Raw genomic sequence first — 14,564 nt, forward strand, 5'->3', positions numbered from 1 at the left:
CACTTGCTGCTTTCATCAACTGGTCCCCACTGGTTCTGACCCCCACTTTGGGCGAGAGAACCGGCGGGAAAAACAAGTGCCCACCACTGCTGACTCCACCCCTCAGGTGGGGGAGGCGAGATGGAGCACCGCCGTCTTGCAGATGGGGGGAGGGGGGGGCAGCTAATCAGGGTGAGGCTTATGCCCGCCTCCCTCTGGAGGGTGGCATAATAGGGGGTGTACCCACCCCAGGGAAGGAACCCATTGGTCCCAACCTTTTACCTACCTGTAACACCCCTAAATCTAGTATTTAGGGGCACCCCTTAACCTTTCTTCCTCAGACAAGAAACCAGCAGAAGAAAAGAACGACCGAACAGCCGTGGCGAAGCTAAAAAGAGGAGGATGTCTACTGACTTGGCCCCAGCCTTACCGGCCTGTCCCCACCTCGAACCTGCAGAAGCGAAACCCCGATGTGTCCTGCAGCCAGCAGCCTCAAAAACCTCGAGGACATGCCCTGCCTACAAAAGAAAAGACTCTGTCCCCCGTGAACACCAGATTTGTTCACCAACAGACTCCAGCTCTGGCAAGAACCGCAAGCCTGCACCACTCTGCACCCGACGTCCACGGTACGATTTTGAGTGGCCCAACACCACGAGTTGGTCTCCCGGCATCCCTGACCCGAGATCCGGTGATCCCTGACCTTCAAAACACAAGATGATGGACGAAATTTTGTACAATGGCAAATCATTCACCCCCAGTCACAGATTTAATCCATCGTTATTTTGCTTACCAAGCCATTCCCGTTCAGACATAGCCATATGCAAATCAGTCTGGACCCTATGCCTCATGGGAACAGTCCAGCCCGAACTGCCAAGCCATGTCTTCCCTGACCTTCCACAAGCATCCAGCCGATGCCAGCAGCCTAAATCTGGAAGGTCCACCCCCCAAACAGCTGGTAAGAAGATCCGACCATAAAAGGCACCCATGCACCAGACGCCCCACGGCCTTGGGTGGCCCAACTGGCGGTGCCTAACCAACCCTCAGCATCCCAACTTACCTCTTCAAGTGGTGGTCGCACCCAGAAGACCTTTGTCCCCGAGCCTGTAGTGTGTTTGCAAACCAGAGACTCCCCATTGAAAGCTACAGGGTGCCCGAAGCCAAAACAGCACTCTGCACTCGGCCACCCCAGTGCCACTGAGGGTGCACCTTTTGTGCTAGCTTGAACCCCCATTTGCCCTGAGCCTAAGTCCAGAGGCTTCTCTCCCACAACACAGTGGCCTGCTTGTAAGCCGCCACCAACCGGAAGCCCCCTATCCCTTATTGGATAACATTGGGCCTCGGCATTCTGCACCCGGCCGCCCTAGTGCCTTAGAGGATGTAATAAGAGTGCATCCTTGACCCTGGGGGGACCCCTGAGCCTACCCCCAGAATACCAACTCCCACAACCGAATACTTACCTTGGAATCGATTACCCTTTTTTCTCCATAAGATAACATTGACTGTTTTTCTGTGAAAAGTTTCTAAGTGTGGAGTTGGAAAATTTAAGAAACCCTTCAAAACTGTAACTAAATAACAAAAACGCTTTTACTTACCTGTTTACAGGAAATGTCCCAGTGCAGCATCCAGGCATACTGCACTGCGTAAAAAAAGTAATCTATAAAGTAATCTACTTGACATTCTACTAAAAAGCCAATACAAAGTATATGTACAGTATATCAAAAGCATTTCATTACTAGTAGCTCTACTGTAATCAAATCAAAGTGCATATACAATTGAAATATAAACAGTTTACAAACTGCATTACTACCGTAAAGTATATATTGCTTGGTTCTATAAATAACTAAAAGAATATTTTTATACAAAACCAATTGGTCTAAAGTTCAGTCTTTGAGTGTGTGATATCATTTGCTGATTGAGTGTGTACACAATGCTTAACACTACCCTCTGATACAGCCTTCCTGCCCGACCACACTACCACAAATAGAGAGTAAGGTGCTATCTACTTTTACCTCTGCATACTTTTGGGGTTCCACTGGACTCTGTGCACACTATACCTCACTTTGGTAACGTATATACAGAGCCAACTTCCTACATTTTATCCTAGATCTATGTTTTACTCTAGCTTTAACGGACTGCGTGGTTTGCCTGATGTATGTTAACGGAATGTGGTGCTAACATGGTTCACTTAAAATTCAAGGCTCCTGGTCTCAAAGGAACAGACCTATTACACCAGTCTCCTACAGTTGAATAGTGCATCTTGTTGTGAATGCTTTCCTTCCTTCCTTCCTTCACGACAAATTCCCTCCTTTTTCAGAAAGGCAATACAAAGACCTTGTATTACCTCAAAGGACAAGGAGGGACGTGATCCAGACCACTGACCCTGGAAGCACAAACCATCTGGAAAATGGTTAATCCCGAGGGATCTCGGGGTTACGGCAGTCCCATCTACTAGGCATCCGAAATGTTCAAGCTGATGCTTTGAGCAGATCCATTCAGGAACACCACAAATGAGTATTAAACAACACCATCCTCCTTTTGCAACTAGTTTCCCTCACAAAGACCTCTAAGCAAACGGAGAAAATATTAAATGCCCTTACTGTCTCGAGGTTTTTGTCAACCTGGCGTGTTGGGGAAAGCCCTGCCAACCAACTGATCAGGCAAATTTCTTAACGCCTTTCCTTCAGTTCCCCTATTGCCAACTGTGATCTTCAAACTGACCTAAGTGAAAGCCAGAATGGTAATCATTTTTCTCTATCGCCACCTCATTGGGTGGTTTATTGATCTCATCCACCTTTAAGAGGGACCACAGAGGAGGCTGCCTTGCAGCCGGATCTATTTCACAAGTTCAGATGCCAGATTCTGCATCCCATCCTTCAAATCATTAAATGTGGCTGCCTGAATACAATATGGTAATTTAAACCACTCTGGTAGAGTCTCTACATCTGGTTTTCTCAGAGCAACTTTGATTATATCACCTGCCAAGAAGAGACGGTTCTTCCACACCTGCTTCATTTGATGAAAGCAAAGTTGCAATTTTCTTCTATTAAATGAGCTTGCTGCAATTGCAGCCTACCGAAAATCTAATTTACAAACTTCTTCTTTTAAAGTCCATGTAGTCCGTGAGTTCCAAGAAGGGATTAAGAAAATCTGTCCTATCTGAGCACCATCACCTCCCCCCGGTTTGCATATTGTTCTGTCCTTTCTCGAGCCTATACATAAGGCTTCCCTTTAACATCTGTCTTGGAAAGCTTTCTTTCTAGTCGCTATAACCTCTGCTCGTAAAGTTGGTGAAACTCCGGTCTGTTGTTGTCACAAACCTTACACAGGGTTGCACAGTAATAAAGTAGTTATGGGGACTCACTCTAGATCCCTTCCTAAAATGGTTTAGGATTTCCATGTCAGTCAGGGTATTACTTTGCCTACATTCTTACAAAACCTGCAGACATCCCTCCACTCTTGATGTGAGGATGGTGCTAAAATTGTATCTGATCTAGACTGAGGACTATTTGTAAACTATGTTCCTATATGAACCGGTGTTGCCAAATCAATCAATCGATCAGGGAATTGTGAAGCACGCTACTCACCCGAGAGAGACTCAAGGCGCTGGGGGCAGAGGGTGCAGCTCCGAGTTAGCCAAAAAGCCAGGTCTTGAGGCTCTTCCTGAAGACATGCAGAGTAGGGGAGCGTCTGCTGTTGACCGGGAGCTCATTCCAGGTCTTGGCCACTACGTAGGAGAAGGCTCTTCCACCTGCTTTGGTTCTGTGGATGCGTGGGATTTTTGCTAGGGCGAGGTCGGCGGAGCGGAGGTTTCTTTTGGGTACTTGGAAGGAGGCTCTTTCATTGAGGTATTTGGGTCTGGTGTTGTGGGGAGATTTGTAGGCTTGGGTGAGTAGCTTTAGGTCACTCTCCTCTCGCGAGTAGCCAGTGGAGGTCTCACAGGTGTAGGGCGATGTGCTCATGTCGTGAGATGCCAAGGACGAGTCTGGCCAAGGGGTTCTGGATGGTCTGGAGTTTGTGTACAAGGGATTTGTTGATTCCAGCATAGAGGGCATTTCCGTAGTCCAGTCTGCTAGTAATGAGTGTGTGAGTGACATTCTTTCTGGCTTCGGGTGGATCCACATGAAAGTCTTGCGGAGGGTGTGGAGGCAACGGCGTTGATCTGGCGGATCATGGTGAGGTCAGAGTCCAGTATGATGCAAAGGTTTCGGGCGTGGTCCATGGGGGTGGGAGGTTGCTGAGGGCAGTGGGCCACCAGGTGTTGTCCCAAGCTGAGGGGGTGGGTCCAAGGACGCCGACTTCTGTTTTTGTCTAGTTGATCTTCAGACAGCCATTGCCCATCCAGGCAGCAACATCTTTCATTCGTTCCTGGAAGCCGAGTCTGGAGGCTTAGGGATCTTTCATAAGGGAGAGGATGAGCTGGGTGTCGTCAGCGTAGGATACTATGCTGAGTCTATGCTGTCTGACGATGGTGGCAAGGGGGGCCATGTAGATGTTTAAGTGCGTGGGCTGAGCGACGATCCTTGGGGTACTCAGCAGCTGATTGTGGGTTCGGAGAGGAGGGGGGTAAGAGTCTGACTCTTTGGGTTCTGCTGGTGAGCAAGGAGCGGAGCCAGTCGAGGGCAGTTCCTGCAATTGCTGGCATCCTGGAGTCTGGCTGCGAGAGTGCGGTGGGAGACTGACGAAGGCAGCGGATAGGTCTAGTAGGATGAGGGCTGTGGTATTTCCCTGGTCGAGGAGCTTGCGGATGTCGGCGGCGGCGAGGAGGGTGGTCTCGGTGCTGTGGAGTCCGGATTGGGGTGAGTTGAGGATGGCGTTTTCTTCTAGGAAGTTCGTCAGCTGGGCGTGGACTATCTTATCTCAGTGACTTTGGCTGCGAAGGGAGGGAGAGAGATGGGTTGGTAGTTTTTCAGGTCTGTTGGTACGGCAGAGGGTTTCTTGAGGCGAACTTGACTTCTGCGTGTTTCCAGTTAAGGAATGTGCGGGATTCAATGGTGGCATTGATGGTATGTCATAACTCTTGTGCTATGGCGGCGGCTGGTCTGTGGAAGATGTGCGGCGGGCAGGGGTTCGTGGGGGCCCCGGAGTGAGTGCTCTTCATGGTCGTGGTGGTAACTTCGGCAGTGAACAGGGTCCAGGTGGTGATGGTGGGCTGGCTGCCGTTACCGGAGGAAAGGGTGGTTTCTGGAGTCTGCTCGCTTTACAATCCTAAACTAGATTGGTAGTCTCTTGAATAATTCTGTTACCACCAAGCTAGCAAAGCCTTTGCTAGAATCCCAAAAGTCCATTTGACCTGAGGTAAATCATCTTTTGCTGCGTTACTTAAAAATATTCCAGTCTCTGACATCTGCAAGGCAGCAACTTGGAGATCTGCTCACATCTTTACAAGACACTGTTGTCTTGATTCAGATTCTAAAGCAAATTCCCAAGTAGGGCAGGTTTCTTATTAAAATCTCTTCACGTAAATATCATACCTTGTTTATCTTCTCCCTCACTACTTGGGTAATGTGCTAGCTATTCTATTCAGTGCTTAGGATTATCAATGGAGATTCCCTGAGAAAGAGAAGTTGTTGAAATCCTAGGTCACTCTCGAGGGGAGGAGGGGCAGGGAGAAATCACCATTGAAATCGTAAGCAACCCTTCCACCTCCTAAATGGAAGAGATAAAGTTTGACAATACTGTCCAGTTAGTTACTGCATCAGAAAGAATTGAGTCAACTGCCACCTCCAAGGCATGATGGGTCACTGTAGGTCAATTGCCCTTCCAGGTGCAGTGTTTTATTGTCTCACATTGCTGCAGCCTTTACAGTTATATTTATATTTTTCTATCATTCACTTTAAATAAGAATAAAAAGGATTTTTGTAGATCTTTCAAATGTCACTTTTCATATATTTCACAAATTTGAAAGGCTTTTTTTCTTTCATCTTTTAAATATTTTGAAGTAAATTATTGGAACTGGCAATATACGGCGTCTTAAATTTACAAAAAAACACATAAGGCCTGATTTCGTGCAGTGGGCTGCCACGTCAGCGCCATGCTGCGAGACCGCCAAACCCGTAGTCAGATCCCGTAGTCAGACCGCCCACTGGATTCCGACTGGAATCCAGGTCGGGTGTTCCTATTGCAGAGGTCCCATGGCAGTGCATATCTAAGGCGCATAGGTGTGCCTTAGGCATGCATCACCGTGAGACTGTCGCAGCTGTTTCTGCATGGAAAGAAATGCACAATGTTGTGCATTTCTTTCCGTGCAGAAATAGGGGGTGCATGAATACAGGGAAGCACAACATGTGTCCCCCATGCCTGCACCCCACATGCAGAGGTGTCCAGTGGCCCTGTTAGGCCACCTATGTTTTCTCATCACTACCCTTTTCTTGGTGGGCTCACCGCCATGAAAAGCAGGGCAGTGAACTTGTTAAATGCTTGCCAGTGTCGCTGGGGCACCGCCAGCATATTGCATCCTCAGACCGCTGCACCAACACAGCCGGATCAAGCATTGCGGTGGTTGCAGCGGTCTAGTGGCGGTCCAACCGCTGTACTCTTAATACAGTGGGTGGACCACCTGTCTAGCAGGCCGCCACCACGACTACAGCTGTCCGATGGACTGCAATGGTCAGTAATTATGCCCTTTGTTTTTGGCACATTTACCTCCTACCTTTCCAAAATATTATCTTTCTTACATAAAGTGTGACTAATAGAAGTGATCCAGGGTCCCCACATGTGGGCGGGACTATTCAGTGCTTATGATTTCAATGGAGATTCCTCTGGAAGAGAATTAATATTACAGGTAAGAAACCATTCCTTCCTAGCATTTCTCTCCCCGTTGCGCACCTCCTATTACAACCAATGTGCTTTTTTTCTGATCCAAAAGGTTACGGACTTTCCTGAGGAAACAATTTACTTCCCTATCCCATGTTGCTACCTTCCTAAGTGTTGCACTGGCAGGAAGGTTGACAAAAGTGCTTTGTGACAACTGTGCCATTACCCTTTTCAAAAGTATAGCCGCTGGCATGTACCAGATATCTCTACCTGACAAGTTTTTCAGTTTGTACGGTCATGAAAAGACACCATCTTTTACATTTGAGAAATCCACCAACTGCTAAAATGTCTTCAGTAGTATTATCCAAGGGTCTTTACTTCTTTTTCGGGTTCTTGAAAGTAAGTGGTTGCAACTAATTTTTCCTAGGAATGTTTTATTGGTAAAGTTGAATTTGCTTTGAGGCCGAGCTTTGTTGCACAGCTGCAGCACAACAGAGAACCAGATTTGACATCATTAAAGCTTTTTGGGACAAATCTATACTTGACCAACAAGAAATGTTTATTGCTTGCGTTACAAACCTTTGACCCAACCAACAAGCATTATTTCCCTTATGGTTGTCTGACTCAACAACACAAAGTTTGAGCGTAACTTTTTTTTTTTGCCTTGTACAACTGATCTTTTCCCCAGACTAAACTGCTTTGTAAGTCTAGTTATCATTGTACCTCCTCCATCCTACCAGTCTGAATTTAAATTTGGGTTTTGGAATTGCTAACATTCTCCCTTCAAGACTGCAAGTTCTTAAATAATAAGGGGAAGAAATCTCAGTTACACGCTCAAATGCTATCTGGGCTAGTAAAATGCATCTCCAGAGCATTTTATCAATGGCTTCAAATTTTGTTTTGAGTTGACTTTTTTGTTTTCCTTTCTCTTGCCTTTACTTGCCTTTGACTGCAGGGTTCATCCAAGTATTGCTGTTTTGAATATTTAGTGTTCATTTGTGGGCTTGGCAGGTAACGACAAATGCTGTGTTATCTGGTCACTTGAAATTCTTGCAATACGTGAAATCTTAATCTGAATTCTTAGCACATCATCTAAAATATTCTATAATCCTCTTCAGCAGTTTCTCAATACAGATTTTTCTTTTCTGCATGTCCATAGGAAATAGTCAGTATATGAGAAAATAGGTATCCATAAACCCTTTAATATATATGTAGCAGTTATAAGACAATGCGCTGGAATATTTCTGAATTATTTGAACTCTTTCAAAACTTTCTAGACTCTCTTAACATTCTTCCTTGTCTTCCTATTTCACACTTAGCCTTTGAAAACGCTTTCAGAAGAACGCCCACTGCCAAATATCTTCAATCTCTACACAGTGTTAACTGTACTTTTACAGTTTCTTGTTCACTTCGGAAGCCTGGTTTGCTTGTATCGCAAGGCACAGGAACTCAGTATCCCTAAGTAAGTAGTTTATATTTTTGCTGTTTGTATTCGTACAATGGTAGATGGAGAATGTGTAGCCCATGCTGTAGACAAATATATGCAGACTGATTAAAATTATGAATACCACTCACACCTCACTTTACTTCCTTATTGTACCATCTCTAAGGTAGTCACCCGTTAAATAAACATCCACATCACCTAAGAAATCCAAATCGTCAAAGAAACTGTATTACCTTTTAAAAATGAACCTAGATTAAATAGTTGCTTTCGGCTTCACTCTATGGTGGTTCGAAGCTTAATTTCTTGTGCTAAGTTAAGGAACTTCGTGCCGTTTGGTGAATCTTTTAACACCATTTATGGGAGAAGTTGCTTCCAACCAAATGCATTTTTACAAGAGGCTATTCTTGTAAAAAAAAAAAGGTGAGAATTCTACTTTGCAGATTACCTCCATCTATTTGTAATTTTTAAACCCTTTCAACCTGCGAAAGAAAAAACATAAGACACCCACTTCAATCTACATATTTTTTTCTGTGCAACATTCATCGAAAGATGGGTGCATGTTTTTGCTTGACCAAGATGTTTTGTTTGACTTTGTGTAACTTCGATGAAGAACTAGAAATAAAGTGTTTTCTGTGCATAAAATGCCATTACTAGTGTCTGATTATCATCGCAATTTGGTGCACAAAAGGTGCTAACATCAGAGTTTTATCAATAAGTAATTAGTGTGACTGAATCAATTCTGAAAGATTACATGCTGAATTATTTCTCTTTCATTTTTGAAGGAAGGATGAGTATGTGGATTTGTATAAGGAGTTTGAGCCAAGCCTTGTAAACAGCACAGTGTACATCATGTCTATGGCTATGCAGATGGCCACATTTGCAATTAACTACAAGGTAAAGAATGCACTAACCAATTACATTGCATATATATCTGATTTTTATGTGAATAATATTGTTTCTAATTGATAGTTCTACCTGTTAGATTCCTCACCTCCTCATCTTTTGAATATCAGACTTGATCTGGAATCATTTCTATAGCTCTTCCACACCTGTAGGGGCTGCTGGCTCCACATCAGTGCTAAAAACAATGACATTGTAAAATCATTGGAGCCATAAAGCACTCACAGCGGCGCCATGTCAGTTCACTTTTTCCCATGCTTAAAATGCATGGCCTAAGCTTGCGCTTCAGTCTTCTTGTCAGGAATGTAATGTTTTTTTCTTCAAGATTTCCCTCCAAATTTTCTTCTCTGCAATATGTATCCCTGTTACAAAATGGGGTCTCTAGTTGGCAGAGGTATGCCCTTTGTCCAAGTAGGGACCCTTCCGTCTAATCTGGACATGGGAGTTACGCACTTTAGATAACCTCTGCTCTCCCACTTGGTAGCTTGGCACGTGCAAACTGGCTTATCCAAAGGCAATGTGTAGAGTATTTGCACCCAAGCGCACTGTAACAAACTAAAAACACTACAAATAGACACCACACCAGTTAAAAAAAAATGAAGTATCTTTATCTAAACCAAGGAAAACCAAAACGACAAACATACAACATACACAATTCAAAATGACTTTTAAAAGATTTCAAACAACTCTGTCCATAGAAATATCTGGATGTATGATTCTACACAATGTACCTGTAGGTGCATCAGAATTCACAAGGCCAAACAGCTGCAGAGGAGGGAAGCGGCGAAAAACACAGTAATGGGTCCATTCCGGAGTCCTTGGAGCGACGATGCAACTGTTCTTCTGCACGCAGGTGAAGCGATGCGTCAAATTCGGACTGTAGGAGGAAGTGATGTGTCGATTCCAAGATGGTTGTGGTCTGTGGGTGATGCATCAGAAAACTTGTCACACAGGTGCGAAGCATGGAAATCCGGGACATGCTGGAGGTCGATGCGGCAGCAAACTGGCGCTGGGACGATTTCTTCAGCCGCGGGCCAACTTTGCATCGATTTGTTCAGCCGCAGAGCAGCGCCTGCGTCTGAGTCGTTCGGGTGATCTCCAGCTTTGGAGGTCTGTGCACTGGACTCTGCGTGGGTTAGATTTTTCTGCCGCTGGCAAGCACTGCATCGATTCTTCAGCCGTACGGCTGCGGGGCTTGGAAATTTCTCCCGCTCGGTAGTGCGGTCATATAATAAAAGCAATGGAAGGACAATGCATCAATTTACTTGGTTTCTTCACGCTCTTTCAGCTCCCAGCAGCAGGAAGAACCTCCAGAGGCCCACAACTGGAACAGGCTCCTTCTGACAGGTTAGAACTCCCAGCAGTGGAGTTCAAGGAAACTCTTGGTGAAGTCTTTGTGTCCCTGATTGTTCATAACAGGAGGCATGCACACACAAGCTCTTGGAGATGCTTCACAAGTAGGTTCACAGCAAAGTTATAGTCTTTGTCCTCTCCTTTGCAGAAGCAACAACTGCAGGTTAACCCGGCAAAGAAACGCACAGCAAAGGAGCAATACTCTTCTTCACAACTCTTCTTCTTGGCAGCTGTTCCTCTTGAGTCTAGAAGTGTTCTAAAGTTCAGGGGTTTTCGATCTAATATTTATACCCCAATTTTTCTTTGTAGTGTTTGTTTCAAGGGTCTCTGAGCTCGGTAAAAACCAGTTATGTCCCCCCTGGTCCATCTTCACTACAGGAGGTGGAGACTGCATTGTGCAGAGCAGACACCGCCTATTCAGGTGCTAGTGAAAACTCCCCCCACCACTCTAAATGCAGAAAGGTCTATTCAGCCTGGCTAGGAGTCACGCAGAAAAGGCAGAGCACACCACAACCCTCTCCCCCCCACCCCCCTTGTGACTGTCTAGAGTGGATGCACATCCCCTGCCCCTGTTACTCCAAAACCAGACAGGGTATATAACAACTAGCAGAGGCACACAGGATGGTTAAACAAGAAACTGCCCACTTTCTTAAAGTGGCATTGTCAGACACACAATTTAAAAAACAACTTTACGTGTTATTAACTTTGAGTTCAGAGAGCCTAAACTCAATTTCTCTAATTTGTCCCAATGGAAAGTCACACTTGTAAGATGTTACAAGGCATCACCCATGTTAACCTGAGGGACAGACAGCCTCAACAGTGGAAAACGAATATTTCACTATCAGGACATGTATAACATACCAGTACAAATCCCACCTTTAATATACACTGTACCCTGCCGATGGGGGTACCTTCGGCCTACCTGAGGGGTGGCTTACATGTAAGAAAAGGGAAGGTTAGGTTCTAGCAAGAGTGTGCACTTGCCAGGGCTACATAGCACTTTAAAACTTTGCGTGCAGACGCTACAGTGGCAGGTCTGAGAGATATTTGAAAGGCTACTCGTGTGGGGGGCACAACCAGTGCTGCAGGCTCACAGTTAGCATTTGGTTTGCAGGCCCTGGGTACACACAGTTCACTTTACTAGGGACTTACCAGTAAATTAAATAGGCCAATCGTGGATAACCAATCATAATCAAAATGTAGACAATGAGCTCTTGCACTTTGACACTGATCAGCTGTGGCAACATGCCCAAAGCCTCTAAGCCAGCAAAACGAAATCCAGTACACAGTAAAAAATGCAGGAGGTAGAGGTGAAAAGTCAGGGGAAACCACGCCAAAGATTCCAGGAGGTTCAAGCCCTGCAGAGACTGTTGGTCAAATGCATATCATTGACCCGCACATCATCTGTCTTTGTCTCTGTGATACCATGACTCAAGGTCATGTAAGTATAAGTATTGTTAGAGTATTACTCAAAGGCCATTAAAGAGATGATACTCTTTATGGCGAGGACCAAAGGTGACCACAGAGGTATGAGAGGGTTCCAACCTAATTTGAGATCGTTGGGTCCCCGACTAATCTGTCATTGCGGTAGAGGAAAAAAACATAAAAGAAAAGGAGACATGGTAACAGTGACAAACACTTCAAAGGTAAGTCCCTTGGAGTTGGTTTAGATATTGCGCTCTCCGGACATTCGATGGGGCACGTCTGTTTGGTGTTAAAGCATATTCAGCACTGAAGCAGTTCATAACCGGTAAAGCTAAAGATCTGGCCAGTTTAAGCATTTTCATGGGTTATTGAGGGGATTCGCGTTTTTCAAGTGACACTAATATCAACCTCCAGCAGCAGCTGAATCTGCTGGTTCGACAATACCATGGCAGATGTATATTGTGCAGGGAAATCAGAGTTTCTTTCAACAGCCACAGAAGGTGGTGGACGTCATATTGTTAGTGAGTTGCCCCTCCACAAAATCAGTTTACTCCAGCAGATGGAGCAACTTTGTTGCATGGTGTGTGCAGTGAGACGTGGATCCCTTGCAGGCCAAGCTGTCACATATCCTGCAATATGCACTGTCCCTTGCAAGAGGAATTGTGCAATAGGCACTGTCTTTGGGGTATTTAGGCACGTAGTCAGCATTCTTCTGCCTGCCAGATCAGCCGTCACTTTTCAAGTGACCCATTGTTGTGCACTTTCTGAAAGGGTTGACTAATAAGTATCATGTAACCCGTTTTGTTGTATCCTAGTGGGACCTTAATTTGTTTTTGACTTTTCTAATGGGGACTCCGTTTGAACCCCTCCATAGTTCCATAGTTGTGCCCCCCTTGAGGATGTTGACTCTTAAAACTGCATTCTTGGTTACTATCACTTCAGCAAGGTGGGTGAGTTTGTTATAAGCACTTAGTTACTATCTTCCTTTTACCCTGACAAAGTGGTGTTGCGAACCAAGACTGCTTTCCTGCCTGGAGTAGTGATGTTTTTCCACCTGGTTCAGTCCATCACCCTTCCATCTTTTTATCCTCTGCTTCATCCCACTAAGGAGGAGGAGAGGTTGCATAGTTTGTAGCCTGGACTGATTGGACTGCACCAGGGACATATGACTGATTGACCAGCTTTGTTTGATACTGTGATGCAAAAAAGAGGTAAAGCCACACAGAAAAGAAGCCCTTTGAGTTGTATTATTCTCTGCATCAAGACCTGCTATGCTTTGGGCCAGAAGGACCTTCTGGAAGGGATCAGAGCCCATTCCTCCTGGGCCAAATCCATCACGTTTGGTCCTGCCAGAGGCATTTTAATTGTAGAGATCTGCAAGGTGGCAATGTGGATGTCCCTACCTTTGTCTAGCATTACTCTCTCTATTCCCGGTGTATGGGAACAACACACAGATCTGTTCTGTAGGTTTTCCTTGTCTAACCATTCATCAGCCCTTCTCCATGGGCAGATTATTCCTCTGTAATCTGTTCTACAGGTGAGAAATCTGCGGGTAGAAGTATCCATCCGTAAAAAAAAAAGTTATGTTTGAATCATGTGTGCTGTGAATACACATGCTGTACATAAGTCCGTCATCTAGTGTTGGGCTCGGATGATTACAAGTAGTGTTTGTTCCAAGAAGTTTCCTTTGAGTAACGAGGCTGTGTGACTCCTCCTCTTGGTAATACTGCACATGGTCATCGACTCCATTGCCAGATGGTTTTTTTTCCGTCGACCGGTTCGGATGTAATTATTTAATTAATTGTGGGTTTCTAAAGCGCTAGAATCGACTCCCGAAGGAGTATCTCTGCGCTATAGACCGCTGGGGAACCCGTCCTGGCTTTCCCTGTGAGATGGTCCCTACTGGGTATCTCCAAGGTGAAACCAGGCATCCCCGGCGTTTGTGGGGGGCCGTTGTGGAGATGAGGCAAGCTAATGCCCAGAGTTGCCGAGTATGATCCCTGGTTACAGTAGGCACCGAGGCGAGAATTATCGAGTCCGCTGACCCTGGTCCACGACCCTGCCGCGTCGGGAATTGAACCCTGGTCCCGGGCCGTCCTCTGCTTCCGGGTCTGCCGCCTCTAACCAGTGAGCCACACCACTCCAATCTCTCGGTCCACAGTTCGAGACTCTTTCAGGCTCCCTTCGGTTCGCTAGTAGATCTTCACTCGATGCTATTGTCTCAATTGCATAGTTATATTTGCATTCCGAGCAATTATCCTTTCGACGTTGCGGGTCTTCAACTTGCCTCCTAGGCCATGCCCAGCTGAGCCTCTTTCACTTCAATGAATTTTATCGGTGAATGACCTGCTAATGGAACGCACTCTGTTCCATTTCTAACCGAAGTGTGACTTTAAATATCCCCATACCGACCAACACTCTGTAATCTATGCCTCTTGCCTGATCATCAAGAGGACAGCTGTGAGGCTTGCTAGTCATTTCGATCTAAGAAAACACTTCAAGATTGACGTACCCGATGCCAAGAGATGCAGCGTAAACAAGCGGACAATGTACTGGACATTTTCGGTCGGCAACCGGAAGATGACTAGGAAGCATAGGCAGCACAGGAAGAATCACTGTCTCTACATGATTTAGGGTCAGACTTCGAACAAGACTTAGCCACCCTCCAACCTGCACAGAAGCATCAGACAGTGAAAACCCTTACCCCTGA

The 14,564-nt window shown here is 45.6% G+C and overlaps 1 protein-coding gene and 1 long non-coding RNA gene across 2 annotated transcripts in view; one reads left to right on the top strand and one right to left on the bottom strand.

Annotated features, from left to right (window-relative positions):
- The window catches only part of ATP13A1 (ATPase 13A1), a 419,252-nt gene that overhangs the window by 373,949 nt on the left and 30,739 nt on the right, over positions 1-14,564 (top strand). The window contains exons 23-24 of the mRNA XM_078681078.1: positions 8,052-8,194; positions 8,959-9,070. Of these exons, the coding sequence (XP_078537204.1) occupies positions 8,052-8,194; positions 8,959-9,070 (255 nt within the window). The remainder of the gene's footprint in view (positions 1-8,051; positions 8,195-8,958; positions 9,071-14,564) is intronic.
- The window catches only part of LOC144822989 (uncharacterized), a 71,628-nt gene that overhangs the window by 48,696 nt on the left and 8,368 nt on the right, over positions 1-14,564 (bottom strand). The window contains exon 2 of the long non-coding RNA XR_013608721.1: positions 9,168-9,254. This is a non-coding gene — a long non-coding RNA (uncharacterized LOC144822989). The remainder of the gene's footprint in view (positions 1-9,167; positions 9,255-14,564) is intronic.

The sequence above is a fragment of the Lissotriton helveticus genome, chromosome 1_1 (assembly GCF_964261635.1).
Source record: "Lissotriton helveticus chromosome 1_1, aLisHel1.1, whole genome shotgun sequence".
Taxonomy (NCBI): Eukaryota; Metazoa; Chordata; class Amphibia; order Caudata; family Salamandridae; genus Lissotriton; species Lissotriton helveticus.